This window comes from Genypterus blacodes, unplaced genomic scaffold, assembly GCF_046128005.1.
Source record: "Genypterus blacodes isolate CSIRO-AG114 ecotype Tasmania unplaced genomic scaffold, CSIRO-AGI_Gbla_v1 ptg000438l_1, whole genome shotgun sequence".
Classification (NCBI taxonomy): domain Eukaryota; kingdom Metazoa; phylum Chordata; class Actinopteri; order Ophidiiformes; family Ophidiidae; genus Genypterus; species Genypterus blacodes.
The window spans coordinates 5286270-5304296 of record NW_027467208.1 but is presented as its reverse complement, the minus strand read 5'-3'; the positions used below and the strand labels follow the sequence as shown (position 1 = coordinate 5304296).

Below are 18027 nucleotides of genomic sequence, written 5' to 3'. Positions count from 1 at the left end.
CCAGAAAGCAGGGCCACTATTGGTTGTTAATCTCTTACCTCATGTTTCAGTGTGTTCTATAATAAAATGATTGAGTTTTGATCAACTTGCAAGTATTTTTATTTTCACTTAAACTGACTTCACCTGAACCTACAGGAGTGTTTTGAAAGGAGGGGTTATGTTTGAAGACTGAACCTTCAAACATGACCTGTTTAGTTTTCACTCATGAGGCTTTACATGGACGGACACACACAGCTATGCGGCACACAGCTTCTAGTAGCAGGCAGTTAACATATTGGAATCTGGTTTGACAGGAAAAATGGAGGGACCTAAGCACTCTCCCTTTAATAACTTTATGACCTGCCTGGCAGGAAAAGGACTACGTGTCTGGGTCTGCTGCTGCTCTTCCTCCTGGGATCATTGGTGCTTGCTCAAGTCTACAGCTGGCTGTGGTATAAATACGACAACTACGAGATGGTGACGAGGGTGGAGAAGAGTGTGAGCCTGCTCACGCTCAGACTTCTCCATGTGTTCCAGCTGGGGGTCTCTCTCAGGTAAACTTTGTTAACTCCAGATCATGCTCTACTGAGCGGCAGGCTGTTTTTGCTTTGGTTGTACTGCATGGTTATGTTTTCTGTGGTGGAATGAGTGAAACTAACTCCCCCCACTTTTGTTTGTGGAGTTTACATGCTGGGTCTCGGATTGAAATTAATGTATTATAGGTTTTACCATTCAAATAGTGGCCAACAAGAGTAAAACTGAAGATTTGACGTGTGCTGCACCGCTTGGAGAAGACGTGGTGGACAACCTTGAATTGGGCAGAGTTGCCATACTAGCACCTTTGCAATCGGGAAACACTGCTGATTATCCGAATGCAGAGGGTCACACAAATGAAGCCGGTCCCTCCTGTCCCAGCTCCTGTCCAAAAACTGCAAAATAAAAGAATGATGAAGTTAGCTCATAACTTCTACTCCTGATGTGAGTCACTTGACAGCCACACAATTTTCTTAGAAAGAGGCAGTCATGCATATGTGAGTCAAAACCAACTTCCTCACTGTCATGGACTTGACTGAGGACACTGAAACCAGACAGTCATGGAGGAAAACAGGAACATAATTGAGAAGTAAAGCATGTTATTTAATCCAGATACTTCCTCCAGACTAACATGGTCCCTTATTGAAACACTGACTCTTTCTGATTTAAAACATGTACTATCTATTCACATATTCATATATATTTTTTGATACATGTGACACTGTTTTACCTGTGACCACTGGATTGTTGTACTTTAGGACAGGGAATTTAAATTTGGTCACCAGTGATCTTTTATGCTGTTACTCTGCCATGCAGCTATTGAAGAACACCTTACAGGGTTTGTGTTAAGATGTCAGATGTGGAAAACCAAATGTTTGTCTTGGGTGTTACCTCCCTCATCTGGTGGTCAATGAGCTGCTTTAAGATAAGATGAAAGTTTATTATCCCGAGGTACACTGTTATAATGTTCCAAACAGTTTGGGTGTCCTAATGTGTTGAGGTTGGTGTTAAGTATAAAGTCAGGTTTGTATGTATCACAGGATGACATACAGCCCTAGTTACATTATTGTGTTCATACAAAGTGAAGCCATTTATTTGTCACAAATTCAGAAAGCAGGGCCACTATTGGTTGTAGTTCTCTTACCTCATGTTTCAGTGTGTTCTATAATAAAAAGATTGAGTTTTGATCAACTTGCAAGTATTTTTATTTTCACTTACACTCCTATTAAACTCTGATGTGTATCCTAATGTACATCTCACATACACATTAGGGTTTACAACATGTGACCGTTACACAGCTGAAACTGTAAACAGTCACATGGACATGTATGTAAAACTGGTTGCTTCACATGACTTCACATGATCCTACAGGAGGAGTGTTTGGAAAGGAGGGGTTATGTTTGAAGCTGCTTACTTTCGGTTTCCACTCATGAGGCTTTACATGGACGGACACACACAGCTCTGCGGCACACAGCTTATGGGAGCAAGCAGATAACTGGATTCTTGTTTGACGGCAATAATGGAGGGACTTAAGCACTCTCCCTTTGATATCTTTATGACCTGCCTGGGTCTGCTGTTTTTACTGACTGACATAGTTCTGGATGCATGGGCAGTTGTGACTTTCTATCAGGAAAAGGACTACCTGTGTATGGGTCTGCTGCTGCTCTTCCTCCTGGGATCATCGGTGCTTGCTCAAGTCTACAGCTTGCTGTGGTATAAATACGACAACTACGAGAGGGTGACGAGGGTGGAGAAGAGTGTGAGCCTGCTCACGCTCAGACTTCTCCATGTGTTCCAGCTGGGGGTCTATCTCAGGTTGAGTAAAGTTTGTTGACTCCAGATCATGCTCTACTGAGCGGCAGGCTGTTTTGCTTTCATTGCGCTGCATGGTTATGTTATCTGTGGGGGAATGAGTGAAACTAACTCCTCCATAGTTTGGAGGGAACTACTCTAAATAGAAACACCATTCACTATTTTCTACTATAAACACTGTCTACTCTGAAGTTGGTTTTCATCTATGGTGTGTGTCTTTGGTAGATACAGTAAGAAAAGGTTTTAGGCTTCCATGGTGTCTCAACACAAACACATTGCTAAGAGTAACTTGGGAACAATAGAAATGAAGTAATTTGCTCCACAGGTTTCTCATAGAGAATCTGGAAGACCTTGCAGTTTAAATGTGAATATTAATGAGGGTACGCCAGTTTTTGTTTCACTTTGTATCTATGACTAACTGGTTCCCTTTCATTCTGTACATAATTGAAGTCTATTTCACTTATAATTCCCTCTCCCGTCAGGCATGCGGGTGTCTTTGAGGCCGCCATCTGCAGTTTCATCCCAAATCAGCGTCTCTCAAAGGAGAAGACCGTGTTCCTGAGCCACGACCTCAGCATGCTGCGACTCATAGAGACCTTCTCAGAGAGTGCGCCCCAACTCGTCCTCATGCTCACCCTCATTTTGCACAGGGGCTTACTGGATCCTGTCACAGGTACAAGACAATCAAGAACCACAGCAGCTTTTGGAAAGTAGAGTATTAGTTACGCAGCTATGTTGTTATTGGGAAATGTTCATACATTCAGAGTCTCAGAGACTCTGTTTATTGCATTTTCAAATTATACACCCATTAATAGTGTCCACTTGTCAAGTATCTATAAAAATACCCATTTACACTCTAGAACCCCGATTGTGTGTCACGTCAGCTACATTCCCTGATTGACTCTCCTCCTCCTCCTCCTCCAGTGTTGAAGGCAGTGGCCTCCGCCTCAGCCATGGCCTGCAGTGTGACCATGTACCACCGCTCCCTGCGCTCCTTCCTTCCTGACAAAAAGCAGCAACGGATGGGCGCATCAGTTGTTTGCTTTCTGTGGAACCTGCTGCTCATCGCTCCTCGCCTTGTTGCACTCGCCCTTTTTGCCTCCGTCTTGCCCTGGTATATCTTCTCCCACTTTAGCGTCTCATGGCTGGTGCTGTGGTTCTTTGCCTGGCGAGCTGACACAGAATTAATGGACAGCACTGCTGGGGAAGTGCTCTTCCAGGCCACCGTAGGCCTCATTTGGTTCTTTAGCTGGTTTAGTGTGGTTGAAGGAAAGACGAGATACAAGTCTTTGCTCTACCATGTGTACATAATGGCCGATGTGTGCCTTTTGTGTGGCCTGTGGTGCTGGCAAGTCTACACCAAAATCTCCTTCCTGTATGCCATAATCACTAGTTTTTGTGTAGTTGGAGTTTACATGCTGGGTCTTGGGTTGAAATTAATTTATTATAGGCTCTACCATCCAAATATTGGGCAGGGGAGTAAAACTGAACATGTAATGTGTGCTGCCCCGCTTCAAGAAGACACGGAGGACGACCTTGAATCGGGCAGCGTTTTCATGCTAGCACCTTTGCAATCGGGAAACACTACTGATTATCCGAATGCAGAGGGTCACACAATTGAAGTAGACAGTGTAGACTCCATTCCATTAGACTATCGGTCCATTAAATTTGACGGAGTGGGGGCTGCCGAAGCTCTTGACCCAGCGCCTGTCCCAGCGCCTGTCCCAGCGCCTGTCCCAGCGTCTGTCCCAGCTCCTGTCCCAGCTCCTGTCCCAGCATCTGTCCAAAAACGACAAAATAAAAGAATGATGAAGTTAGCTGGTAACTTCTACTCCTGATGTGAGTCACTTGACAGCCACACGACTTTCTTAGAAAGAGGCAGAGTCATGCATATGTCTTTCAAACCAACTTCCTCACTGTCATGGGCTTGTGTGGACTGAGGACATTGAACCCACAAACAATCTCATGGCTAAAGACTGGAACATAATTGTGAAATTTTAAATTATAAATGTTATTTAATCTTTGGTTTTTCCAGATGCTTCCTCCAGTCTAACATGGTCCCTTATTGAAACACTGACTCTAGAATTTCTTGATTTTTGTAAATATTTGTATGTCGAAGTTGACATAGTTACCATAGAAACTGTATGGTCAAGTGATTGTATTGTTGCTGATATGGAAACATCTTGCTTTCCCAAAATAACAAGTTTGATAAATAATGCAACATTATTGAGATATTAAAAATAGTAAATTTTTTGAACATCAAATTTGACTATTTTGTCACTGCCCTGTTGGCCATGTTGCTAATACACTCATAGACACAAATAGGAAATTGGATTTGCAAGGTGCACGACTGCAACAACACATAAATATGGGCTGTGTTTTATGTTGTGTGCCACTTTTTTTACCTGTGACCACTGGATTGTTGTACTTCAGGACAGTCACTTAAAATTTGGTCACCAGTGATCTTTAATGCTGTCACTCTGCCATGCAGCTATTGAAGATCACCTTACAGGGTTTGTGTTAAGATGTCAGATGTGGAAAACCAAATGTTAGTCTTGGGTGTTACCTCCCTCATCTGGTGGTCATGTAGCTGCTTTAAGTACACTGTTATAATGTTCAACAGTTTGGGTGTCCTAATGTGTTGAGGTTGGTGTTAAGTATAAAGTCAGGTTTGTATGTATCACATGATGACATGCAGCCCTTGTTACATTATTGTGTTCATACAAAGTGAAGTCATTTATTTGTCACAAATTCAGAAAGCAGGGCCACTATTGGTTGTAGTTCTCTTACCTCATGTGTTCTATAATAAAAAAGATTGAGTGTATCAACTTGCAAGTATTTTCACTGACACTCCTGTTAAAGTCTGATTTGTATCTTAATGTACATCTCACATACACATTAGGGTTTACAACATGTCACCGTTACACAGCTGAAACTGTAAACAGTTAGATGGACATGTGTGTAAAACTGGTTGCTCCATTCAGACTTCACCTGATCCTACGGGAGGAGTGTTTGGAAAGGAGGAGTTATGTTTGAAGGCTGAACCTTGACCGCTTACTTTCAGTTTTCACTCATGAGGCTTTACATGAACGGACACACACAGCTCTGTGGCACACAGTTCTGGGAGCAAGCAGATAAGTGTTGGTCTCTTCTTTGACGGCAATAATGGAGGGACCTAAGCACTCTCCCTTTGATTTCGTTATGACCTGCCTGGGTCTGTTTTTTTCACTGCTTGACATAGTTCTGGATGCATGTGCAGTTGTGACTTTCTATCAGGAAAAGGACTACCTGTGTCTGGGTCTGCTGCTGCTCTTCCTTCTGGGATCATCGGTGCTTGCTCAAGTCTACAGCTGGCTGTGGTATAAATACGACAACTACGAGAGGGTGACGAGGGTGGAGAAGAGTCTGAGCCTGCTCAAGCTCAGACTTCTCCATGTGTTCCAGCTGGGGGTCTATCTCAGGTTGCATAAAGTTTATTGACTCCAGATCATGCTCTACTGAGCGGCAGGCTGTTTTGCTTTTATTATACGGCATGGTTATGTTTTCTGTGGGGGAATGAGTGAAACTAACTCCTCCATAATTTAGAGGGTACTCTAAATAGAAACACTATTCACTTTTTTTCTACTAGAAACACTGTCTACTCTGAAGTTGGTTTTCAGCTATGGTGTGTGTCTTTGGTAGATACAGTAAGAAAGGGTTTTAGGCTTCCATGGTGTTTGTCTCAACACAAACACATTGCTAAGAGTAACTTGGAAACAATAGAAATTGAGTAATATGCTCCACAGGTTTCTCATTAGAGAATCTGAATCTGGAAGACCTTGCAGTTTAAATGTGAATATTAATGAGGGTACGCCAGTTTTTGTTTCACTTTGTATCTATGAATTCCAAAACTGGTTCCCTTTCATTCTGTACATAATTCAAGTCTACTTCACTCATAATTCCCTCCCCCGTCAGGCATGCGGGTGTCTTCGAGGCCGCTATCTGCAGTTTCATCCCAAATCAGCGTCTCTCACAGGAGAAGACCTTGTTCCTGAGACACGACCTCAGCATGCTGGGACTCATAGAGACCTTCTCAGAGAGTGCGCCCCAACTCGTCCTCATGCTCACCCGCATTTTGCACAGGGGCTTACTGGATCCTGTCACAGGTACAAGACAATCAAGAACAACAGCAGCTTTTGGAAAGTAGAGTATTAGTTATGCAGCTATGTTGTTATTGGGAAATGTTCATACATTCAGAGTCTCAGAGACTCTGTTTATCGCATTATTAGCAAAATATACACCCATGAATAGTTTCCACTTATCAAGTATCCATTTAAACTAAAATTAGAAGACACTTACAATATTACACACATTATAGCAATGAATCTTATGGCATGAGATTCAGGATGTATTCAAAAGTACAAATGCATGGAAGTTGTGAGAGTACTGAGCTAGGAAAGTGTTTTTGATACCAATTTACACACTAGAACCCAGATTGTGAATCACGTCAGCTGTCGTTCCTCCTCTGATTGAATCTCCTCCTCCTCCAGTGTTGAAGGCAGTGGCCTCCGCCTCAGCCATGGCCTTCAGTGTGACCATGTACCACCGCTCCCTGCGCTTCTTTCTGACTGACAAAAAGCAGCAACTGAAGGGCGCATCAGTTGTTTACCTTCTGTGGAACCTGCTGCTCATCGCTCCTCGCCTTGTTGCGCTCACCCTTTTCGCCTCCGTCTTGCCCTGTTACATCTTGTCCCACTTTATCTTCTCATGGGGGGTGCTGTGGTTCTTTGCCTGGCGAGCTCAGACAGACTTCATGGACAGCGCTGCTGGGGAAGTGCTCTTCCAGGCCACTGTAGGCCTCATTTGGTTCTTTAGCTGGTTCAATGTGGTTAAAGGAAAGACGAGATACAAGTCTTTGCTCTACCATATCTATATAGTGGCCGATTTGTGCTTTTTGTGTGGCCTGTGGTGCTGGCAAATCTACACCCAAATCTCCTTCCTGTATGCCATAATCACTAGTGTTTGTGTTGTTGGAGTTTACATGCTGGGTCTTGGATTGAAATTAGTTTATTATAGGCTTTACCATCCAAATATTGGTCAACAACGGAGTAAAACTGAACATGTAATGTGTGCTGCACCGCTTCAAGAAGACGTGGTGGACAACTCTGATTGTGACTTTCAATCTGCGTCGGATTCAGGGGAAGAAATGCAAATCCGTCGCACAATTGAAATGGACAGTGGAGACTATACAGACCCACCTCAATTGGACACAGAGTCCGTTCAATTTGATGGAGTGCCTCAATCTGCATTTCGGAGCATGTCTGTCCCAGCTCCTACCCTAGCTCCTGTCAGACCTCCTCACGTAGCTTTTGACCCATCTCCTTTCGGAGCTCCTGACCCAGCATCTGTCCAAAAACGACAAAATAAAAGAATGATGAAGTTAGCTGGTAACTTCTACTCCTGATGTGAGTCACTTGACAGCCACATAACTTTCTTAGAAAGAGGCGGAGTCATGCATATGTCGGTCAAAACCAACTTCCTCACTGTCATGGGCTTGTGTGGGACCGAGGACACTGAAGCCACAGACAATCTCATGGAGAAAGACAGGAACATAATTGTGAGAAGTGAAGTATTTTATTTAATCTTTGGTTTTCCGGATGTTTCCTCCACGCTACCACATTCCCTGATTGAAACACTGACTCTCTCTGATATAAAAAGAAAGTACTATCTCTTTATGTAACATGTTTTTGACAACTTGATGTAATAGTATTTTATTTGTTATTTTTTCTAATTAAAATCTATTGTACTAAATGAGTAAATGTGGAATTCTGAAACCTTTTAAAATTTATTTAACATTGTATTGAGTATCTTAGGTACACAGGAAAACATGACAGGACCATAAAGAGTGTCCAAGTCCCAAACAGCTACTGGAGAGAATTAGTGATTAATGCAATTAAATTAGCACTGAGTATGATGATAGGGTTCAGTTTACAAAATGACGTTCAGCCTCTCATGGGCCCAAGTAGCCTCACAGATCTTTGAAAATGAGATGAAATAACAAAAAAAGGGAACAAATCCAGACACAGCATATTTAAAATAAAGGTATTTGGCATTGAAAAAATAGGACAAAGTAAAATCTAATGCATATAGTCCTTAAACATAACTGTTGTCATGCAAATAAAGTACAGAAAACACATTCCACAAGCTAGTAAAGTTTAAAGTAAAGCTTGCATACGGTCTCTTACAGGGAACAACATTGATTCTGCAGAAAAAAGAGGAGATATTGATGAGCCCATTTCCCTTTGATTCACTTAGGTAGTACAACACTGAACAAAAAGCACACCTAGCATAGCGTTGCTTACGGAATATGTCTCTGATCTGCATTGGAAATACCGTGTATCGGATTGTGATTGTCCTTAAGCAATGCTAAGCATTTCACAGCAACACAGTAATTGCAATTTCCTTTTCAAAAGGAAAAATCTAGTACAAAGCAAGGAACCTGTGTGTCACTAATAAATGTATGAAATGAATGAGTGGCCATTCTAAAAATGAGATATCCACTTCCTGATGCCATCTTGAAGCCTTCACTTAGGAGAACATATTTGAGAGAATGTTTCTTCAAACACTGATCAACACAGAGTTGACTAGGAGAGCCGTTGAAATACAGTGCAGAGCCGACAGTCAAAGTAACGTCCAGCTCGGTAACAACATCTGACAAAGCACTTAAAAAAAACAAAAGATTAAAAAAGTAAAGTAACACTTCAGATAATATAACAACACGGTGATAACGTATGAAACAAAAAAATCATACATAATTCCCTTTGAGATTCTGAGTACAGATGATGGATAAAGGCACAATATAAATATGCACAGTCACAACAGAAAGACAAATACATAGGAAAACACATTCTTAACGGTCAAGCTGCATGTGTGTAAAATACGAAATCTTCTTCAGGCTCAGTATTGTTCAGTCATAATCTCATACAGACCGGGCAAAGTCGACCCTCCTGCTGCCTTCGCCGGCTGCTACAGGCAAATTCAATCCACTGAAATACAGTTAATGAGCAAAAAAAAAAACCTACTATTGTATTGCACAGTCATCTTCCCATGTCCCCCCCCCCTCCCCCCAGCTGTCAGTCACAATAACTGAACCCCCAAAATGTCACCGAGCCGGAGTGTAAGTACCTGAAAACAAAATCTTTGGGAGAAAGAAGGGAATTGACTGATGAGACATTCAGCGTTTATAGAGTAAAGAAGACTAAACCTATAAGTGGCTGACAACTTCCTCAATCCTGCCTGAAGAAAAACACTCCATTGCTGAAAAGCTCAATTGTTCAACCCGAATAAAAATTGTCCAACTGCTTCGTCTACATCGCTTCCTCAAGTCGTTCCAACACTGCAATGAAATATTCCGACTTTCCACCGAAATTCTAAACAAAAAAATGGTTTTGGTTTGAGCTTCGAGTCTCCGGCTGAACGACAAAAGCACGAATGTCCCTGAACGTAACGGAACACACGGGGTTAACGCGGTCAAACAAAGGCGCTGTATTTACTACAACATGTGCCGGTCGTTCACTTTCACCTGAAACACTTTTAAAAGCTTTTTTTTGTGTGATGGATGGTTTTCCTGGCTGGGATTTCAAGGACACTTAGGACTGTGCTCTGAGGAACGCCCGACCCGAGGAACAAAGAGTATCCTTTCTTTACTCGTCACAAACACAACAACAGGGGAATTCAGCTCTTTGTCTACCGCTTATCGATAAGTGGGCGGTATATTTGATATTTGATCGGCATTACCGAAATTGATCAGTGTTTGGCTCGAGGGCCGTGTGCGTGTTTCCCTTTTCCGGTGTGACTCCAGTGCCGGCTTGACGATTAGCAGGTTGAGTACTGGTGAGCTGCGAGTCACTTCCTTCCTCTGACCGCAGATCAGACGTCCGTAAAGGGGGCCGCATGCCTGCTGTTGTGACACAGTGGAAGAGGTCGGGGCAGCTGACAGACAGACAGACAGACAGGGTGGTGTGGTTTGGTCAGGAGAGGACTTTGCGGTTATAACACCATCTAGTACCTTATGTGAAATATTGGATTGGCTACATTTACAAAGCAATGAGATTATTGGACATTTAAAACGGAGCGCTGACCTCCAGTTTGCATACGAGACTGCAAAATGAGACGTCGGTGCTTTCAAGTCTTGGAATGAGTGCAAAAAAAAACCTGTGGTGATGTCGTTTCATTCACTCAGCAAACGGGGACGAGAGGACAACCCAAACATGAAGACGACCTAAGTGAAGAAGAAGTAGCCCAGTCCATGCTGTCGTTTCTACAGAAGATGAAGAGGAGGACGCTGCAGGGGGACTGACGCGTGATATGTGGAAAGAAAAAGCGAGCCATACAGGAAGGCGGGGGTGGGCAGACACAGGTGTGTACATGTCGTCCCCTTCCGTGTCCAGATCAGTGCCAGTTTCAGCCTGGGTGAGGTTAGCTGCCTTGGAGGAGGGATTGCTGGGACTGTGCACCCAGTCTGATTCTCACAGTCGACCCAAAATCCACCTCAGTTCATCACCACCACACAATGAGTCATCTTTCTAACGTGTGTGTGGGTGTGTTTGCATGTGTGCGTGTGTGTGTATGTGAGAGTCGCTGGAGTTGTGGAGGATTCTCAGGAAGGCGCGACGTGCTCTGCAAGCCACATTTCCCCTGTTAGTGCGTTACATGTTGCCGCCACATCCTTTACAAGAAGTCCAGCTCCAGCGCTTGGTGCAGGGACACGAGGTCTCCGTGGGTGGAGATCCTCCAGAAAGGCATGTTGTGCTAGAAAGGGAGAGGAAGTAAAGCATTTGGTTTTGTTTGGCTGCACTTCCTTTATAGTAAATCTAATCCTCTTTTGGGGAAACTGATTTGTGTTCGTTCATGCTTCCTCTCCTGTTGTAAACTGTACCTGCTTTGCTGCAAATTCCTCATCCCGACCGTCGCCAATGACTACGTACGTCACTTTCTTCCCGAAGCGAGAGACGATCCTTTCGAAGCAACTCTCTTTCCCTGTGAGGGAAGAAGAAGAAGAATCCCACTGATCACATGTCACTGTCAAACCCCCCACCTAGTAAAGAAACTCAAACAGGGGGGGGGGGTTGTAGGGGGTCTTAACACAACTGCTGGTCGTCACACACGTACCTATTTTGGTGGCGCTGTAGATGTTCTCAATAGGGAAGACGTCTCCCAGGCCGTAGAGCAACACTTTGGCCAGAGCCGGAACCAGTTGAGTGGTGGTGACCAAGACATTCATACATTTTCCCCTATCGGACACACACACACACACACACACACACACACACACACACACACACACACACACACACACACACACACACACACACACACACACACACACACACACACACACACACACACACACACACACACACACACACACAGTTAGACCACAGTTCTGTTGTGTGTTCAGGTAAGCATAACTTGAAATTGGAGTAAAAAATGTTCACTTTGAATGTATTTTTGCTTTTTACAGAGACAGAAAAACATGTTAAATCCAATACTTTGTATCTTAATGACCTCTATACATTCTACAGTGTAAATGGTTACCAAAGTAACCAGTTGGCTTTCAGACCTGGACTGGATGAGCAGCAGAGACTTGAGCGCTGTCCTGAGCCACGCGTCTGTCACGCTCTCGATCTCAGACTGAAGCCGCAAGAGCAAATCCCGCTTTATAGGACTCAGCAAGCCTGGAGGAGAAGAGGGCAGAGGACAACGAGCAGTTAAGGAATGGAGGATTTTGGACGGTGAGCATGTTTGTTCTTATAAGATGCGTTGGTTGCAGTATTTTCGGTTTCACGTGACGCAATCTCACCTCCGACGTTGGCTTTGTAGCTGTTGTAGATCTCTTTTAGACGGCGGTAGCGAAAGGCCAGTTTACGCATCCACTCCACTCCGCCCTGAACCCCTGTCGCCGCTCCCGACGCTCCGCCGCCACCGCCGCCGCCACTGGGGCCGTTAAAGCCGTCGGCCAAGAAGTTGTAGTTGCTAAAGTGGGAGGAAACGGCGAGGAAGAAGAACAAACTGTCAGAGGCGTACGGCGTCAAAGCAAATACTGTCCACTTAGCATGCAAATCATGAGCCGTCTTTGTTATGCAAGACATTTTATGACACCGCTGCATGAAACACACCTCAGGTCCTGTCCATTATCATCGGAGGCCACGTCCTCAACGTGGACTTGATCACACTCCTGCGATAAAATAAGCACAACTTTAACCTGACAACCTCTGTGGGAAATGACACTTGGGCAACTTCAGAACAGGAAACAGACAGAGCCTAACATCTTGCAACTGTGGATAAGACGATACGTGGCACCTCTAGACTGGTACATGTTTAAAAATAGCTGGTTGAGGGGAAGTGTGTGACGGTTTGAGTCAAAACAACAGCAGATGTGGCCAAACTAATCCAAACAAATCTCACTGCACCTCCAGGTCATTGAAGAAAAGGTGTGTGTCGGCCAGCTCAAAGATCAGCTCCTCCATCTGTAAGCCCAAGTTCAGCACCGTCGCTGGGTCCTGAGCCAAAAACACGGAGCCAACATCAGAAGGTTTAACAGTACATGAAATGTTTAAACTGAGCTTGAATATGTCTTCATTCTTCTCTATTCACAGATACAAACCTTTCCAAACTTCTGGGCATAAGAGCCAGTGAGCAGTGAGTGGAATATGATGATGGTCTCGTCCAAGTCCCACAGAAAGACGCGCTAAAAACGGCCAAGAAGAAGAAGTTTCATGGATTAAGCGGTAAAATCGTTTTGTCTGTACTCTGTACTTTTGTTACCACAAGTTTGTGTTACCTCGAGGTCGCTGTCAGCAGGCGGGGAGTTCTCCAACTTCTTCCCCTTTCCTTTGGCTTTCCCGACGGAGTTCCTGCGTCCGACTTCATCGTGGTCTCTGGTCCCCGCGGGGAGAGACACACCTGCAGGGAGGTTCTCTTGTGGGGAAGCATCTTGGTGCGTGAAAGGTAAAGGATTTGGCTTTAGTACTTGATCAACACATCGATACTGAAACGTGTCGTGACTACAACATTGTTTTGGTACAAAAGAGGGGAGAATGATCATATGGCGTTCATCCAATGTCCCATCCTGATCTAAACACAGATAATCAGACAACGCAAACACCTCTGGTAGGCAGTGCGGCTGGGGGGGCTTCCTCTGATTTCACCGCCGAGTACCCCGCCACGCCCACATTGGCAGCGTGGTTGTCGGTGCTCGGCAGCCCGGCGGGAACGTAACTCGGGGGCAGGGCGTAGTACTGGGAGAACTGATTCTGTCCAAGGTTGTTGTAACTGCTGAACTCCTGGAGGAAACGACAGAACCAAAACAAGTCTGATCAGTGAGGGGTTTGGAAGGAAAGAAGCAAATATCCCATTAAAAAAATGCAGATAATTACCACCTACAAGGCATTTCACAATATTCCATTTAAGTAAGATAAATTCAGATTCTGTGGAACTAGACAATGAAGTCGAGCTGGAAATGCACCACACAGATTCCAACAGGTTTAATGTCTTTCTTCAAGTGAGGACATTCTTTTCCCCCGGTTCATTTGTTTTACTGATGAACCGGGGGATTTGTTTTGAGTGACCTTATTTGTCTGAGATACGCAAACGCATCTCTAAATTTGGACTCCGTTACCTGGTGGGGAACACTGGTGGGTGCCGTGGCGGCGGCCGTAGCTGAGGGGACGTTGGAGTACACACTGGATGTGGTGAAGCTGGAGCCTGGTGGAGAAAGAAAGCAGTCATTTAAAAAACAATCGAAAAGCGGGAGAAGAAAAGCTGAATGTCTGAAGTGAACATAGATGCGTTGTTACCCCGGGGTTGGTGATTTATGTGACTAACAGCAAAGAGAGGAAAACAAGAGCTGTGCCATTGCAGATCCAAACTCTCCGTGATTGCTCGTGTGATTCACATATTTGGAAAGAGTATGGACAGAGAAAGTGTGAGGGTTTGCAGCTTGCCTTGGCTGGGGTATGAGTAGTGCACTTGGCCTGGCGGGGTTGAGGTATATGTGGTGCTGAAGCTGAGAAACCCAGGCTGACCAACAGAGGGCGCCTCAGGCAGCCCTGTCTCTGTTTTTATGCCTGGCCACATAGCACCTGAAGATGAAGAGAGAGCAATGGAAGCAGAAATCGAAAGGCAGAGAGGGAAGAGGATCGTGGTAAGAGGGGGCGAGGTTAATAAACAAGGTCTCCCAGTCGAGTCCCGGGCCTTGGGTGTGAGCAGGGGGGGTCAAAAGCATTTTGATTTCACAGCGCCCAAGCGCAGTAAGCACAGTAAGAAAGGTGCAATGCTTGGGTTTTAGTAAGCAGACAGTGATAAATGGGCTTTAAGGGTAAGGATGGGGACTAACCAAAGGGTGGGAGGCCATAGGTCTGGCCTGTCTGTGGGAAGGCTGAGTACACGGCGGACTGAGCCAGAGGAGGAAAGGCCACCTGGCTAGTGTATGATGTCACTGCTGGGCTGAAGGAGGGAAAAGAGAGGGAGAGAGAATCACAAACGAGCAAGTACTTGTGTTTACCGCCTGATCTGCTCAAAGATACATCTGTATTTGTAGCCTGCAGGTTACTCACTTGCTTCCTTGGTAAATCTGTTGGGCGTATTCAGGTGTGGCTGTTGTGTCCGTTTCTTTGCAGGTCAAAACTGCATCACAAAGAAAAAGTGGTTGATATTAAACTGCTGTTTCCTTCTTCTCTGGATGTTATCATGCATAAAGAAGAACTGAGAATGTTCCTCTTCCTACCAGAATGTGCATACGAGTTCATGGAGTCGCCACAGGCTTGAGGTGCCGCTCCTGTGGCTGCCTCAGACTGCTCCTGGTCCCCTGCAACGGGAGGCAAACCAGTGACTTTCTGCACCGGCCCTTTATTGGCTTTGTGAGGCTTTCACACACATTCACTGTAACTACGTACCAGAATCAAGTGGGGCGCTAGACAGGGCAGAGTAAGAGCGTCCCTGCTCTGATGAACCCAGCACAGCAGTCGGGCTCCCATCATCCCCCAAATTACTGGAAGATCAATGAGAATCCATTATTATAGAATTTCTGCTGCTGGCATAAAGCTTTGTAAAGAATAACCAAGAGAGAGCAGAAGTTTAGAAGCAGTGGAGACCGACCTTTGATCTTTCTCCAGTCCACCGTCTAACTCAAGCTTGGCTTTCTTTGCCTGCAAGGGAAACGGTGCACATTTATGTAAGAAGTCATCGCGGTGACACTGTTACTACGGCAACACAATACAAACAATTTAATTTATAGTAAATCTGCAGAAACACTTTGAGCCTCTGCTCTGAGGAAGGTAAATGACGATGAGGAAGATGATGTTGGACTCACCGGTAGCTCAGGCAGCTCCTGTGAGTCGTCCATGTCTGCAGCAGAGCGACCCGACATGTCTGCACGTTCAGCCTACTCTCTGTACCTGGGAAGCCTGTACGGACCCTGGAAACACACTTGGGGCTCAGAATAGGTGGAAAGGTGTGATGCCTTATGTACACTCCTGAGTCTAATCCCCTCCCCATGCCTGTGTAACACTCCTGAACGCACCCCTCCCCTCTCCTGGCCAGCAGGGACATGGTAGCGATTGAGGAAGTGGAACGTCCTGGTCTAATCTCCCGCACGAGAGCTGCAGGTGAGGCACGTGTGGCGCCGATGTTACCCAATGTCCCCACCATTATTGCGTTTCCAGCTGTGCCGCCTGACCTAACCTACATTGTGTGAAAACATATTCTCCCACAGGCATTAGGTGCTCAGGTGCAAGGTGTGGTATCAATAGGGGGCCTCAGGGGGATAAGATCTAACCTCGCTTTGTCCACTGCTCACTCAACTGCCCTTTCCCCATGGCTGGAGAGATGGAACATTTATATAACTGACATAATGGTTGGTGGAAGGAAAATAGGCCGGATGGAAAATTCTAAACCACAGGAGTATGTCAGGCACTTGTTAATGGACTCACACTTTGAGTCAACAGGGTGCCACCTGAATTGGTCGGGCCAAACCGACGCACATGTCGGTTTATACAAGATCCATGAAAGGGGCGGTGCATTAGGAGGACAATAAGGCCAGTAATAACCCCCAATTTTATAATTTGACATAATTCCATAAACATGTCGATCAGCTGCTTGTTATCTGGACTTCAATTCAGCTACCCTTTCTGTCTGTTGCCAATGGCGACAAAGCTGCTCACACTCCAAAGCCGGCTCTCCCTAGTAAGCAACCTGACGACATAATGGTCCCACCTGAGGAACAGCACAGGCCTTACACAGGATCCTTTGGTATTTGTTTGATTGTCCTTTCTAAAGGGCAGTAATAAGTCCAGCAGAGCCCTCAGACCTGTGCGCTCTAATACAACTGTGGCCTACAGCCTCAACATGAACACACATCCATTAATAATGAGGTAAAAGAAGAGTGAACCTTCATCAACCATTTTTTTGGAATTGATATGGGTTTTTTTGTTAAATATGTATTTCTATGCAATAAGATCAGTAAATTGTCGTACTGATTAAAAAATTCAGCTCCAGGTTACATGTTGTTATTCGGTAACTGATGGTAACTGTCTTTGCCACCTTTTGTGACAATCATATGTAATATAATTCCATTATTATGTTAGTACTATGTTGTGATTGTGTATTTATGGTTTGTAATCACGATAGACGCGCTGAGAGATTAGAGATCCGAGTTGCGGTCGATCTCTGCAACGCTCCCGGGCCTGAAGACTGCGATTTTACACCGTTTAGAGGTAAACTAGGCACGACAGAACATCTGCTTTAAGTAACTTTGTGTCCATATTATCTATTTCCTATCTACATTTTACATTAGCTACCCGCCGAATCCAGTAAATAACCCCGCCGAGGACGATTTACTCTGAAGGTGACGTCTGACACAAGACTATTTCCTGAAACACAATGACTCTTGCGTTTTAATTCAAAACCAGGCAGTATCTTAAATACGAGAATCACAATTTAGCACAAACAAACGTAGATGTGTGCAACTTAAAGATACAACCATTTGTTTTTCCCCCCAATATAACAGGCACTTGGCGAGCGTAGGGTCCCAGTAATTAGCCACCATTCAAGCTTTACAATGGTAGCGTTAGCAAAACAACGTCGATAATAATAACCCTCCTCGACATTTTGAACGCGCTACAACAATTTTGCCAGAGAAAGTAAAGTATCATCGGTTCTCAATTTAAAAACACACGCTACCGTTAACATGTAACGCTTGCGGGTATCTAAGTAGCTGTACTTCGCCCAGACATAAAGTTTCCCTTTCCTGTAAATAGTCTGCGCCAGCCATTGGAGTGGGTAATGTAATGGCAGCGTGTAAGAGCGTCTCACTCCGGCTGTAGCCGACTACAAAACTACAGAGGAATCGAGCGTCGCGGACACATTTAGAGCATGCGTATAAATCTTACCATTGAATGACTAAATGTCCCGTGCTTTTATTTAATCGTCTTCAACTGATCCACAGGATGAAGCTTTGTCTGTTGTCAGGGAGCACTATTTTGCAGGAAGTTTCAGTTGCCGCGCCGACTGCGCATGCGCGACCACACAGCCACAAGAGTCACGAGAGTCCTTGGCGCTACAAGAGGCGACAGGTGTGACAGGTGAGGGAAAACATGACTTACACACAGAGGAAGAATGTTGTTTTAGTGTGTGTCACTCCTCACAAATGTACGAATGTTTTAG

At 44.7% G+C, this 18027-nt stretch overlaps 3 protein-coding genes across 4 annotated transcripts; 2 read left to right on the top strand and 1 right to left on the bottom strand.

The window, feature by feature from the left end:
• The first annotated feature begins 1952 nt into the window (after window positions 1-1952).
• On the top strand, window positions 1953-5136 carry LOC142989520 (XK-related protein 8-like). Its single transcript, XM_076139050.1, has 3 exons — window positions 1953-2328; window positions 2808-2998; window positions 3250-5136. Exons 1-3 carry the CDS (start codon window positions 2033-2035, stop codon window positions 4161-4163), a joined length of 1401 nt encoding a protein of 466 aa, XP_075995165.1. The 5' UTR covers window positions 1953-2032; the 3' UTR covers window positions 4164-5136.
• A 265-nt stretch (window positions 5137-5401) lies between these two features.
• LOC142989656 (XK-related protein 8-like) lies at window positions 5402-7990 on the top strand. Its single transcript, XM_076139281.1, has 3 exons — window positions 5402-5786; window positions 6280-6470; window positions 6855-7990. Exons 1-3 carry the CDS (start codon window positions 5491-5493, stop codon window positions 7766-7768), a joined length of 1401 nt encoding a protein of 466 aa, XP_075995396.1. The 5' UTR covers window positions 5402-5490; the 3' UTR covers window positions 7769-7990.
• A 2170-nt stretch (window positions 7991-10160) lies between these two features.
• On the bottom strand, window positions 10161-17897 carry eya3 (EYA transcriptional coactivator and phosphatase 3). Of its 2 annotated transcripts, XM_076139279.1 has the most exons (19): window positions 17754-17897; window positions 15677-15781; window positions 15463-15512; window positions 15261-15355; window positions 15092-15172; window positions 14922-14991; window positions 14702-14811; window positions 14310-14447; window positions 13985-14070; window positions 13472-13649; window positions 13148-13299; window positions 12971-13054; window positions 12777-12866; window positions 12483-12541; window positions 12167-12339; window positions 11927-12041; window positions 11476-11597; window positions 11243-11343; window positions 10161-11115 (listed from the first exon to the last, which is right to left on the bottom strand). In XM_076139279.1, exons 2-19 carry the CDS (start codon window positions 15731-15733, stop codon window positions 11035-11037), a joined length of 1842 nt encoding a protein of 613 aa, XP_075995394.1. In that variant the 5' UTR covers window positions 15734-15781; window positions 17754-17897; the 3' UTR covers window positions 10161-11034. The 2 variants fall into 2 exon arrangements, with proteins under 2 accessions (XP_075995394.1, XP_075995395.1); XM_076139280.1 differs by lacking the exon at window positions 14310-14447 and having other exon boundaries at window positions 17754-17895.
• Window positions 17898-18027: the final 130 nt, after the last annotated feature.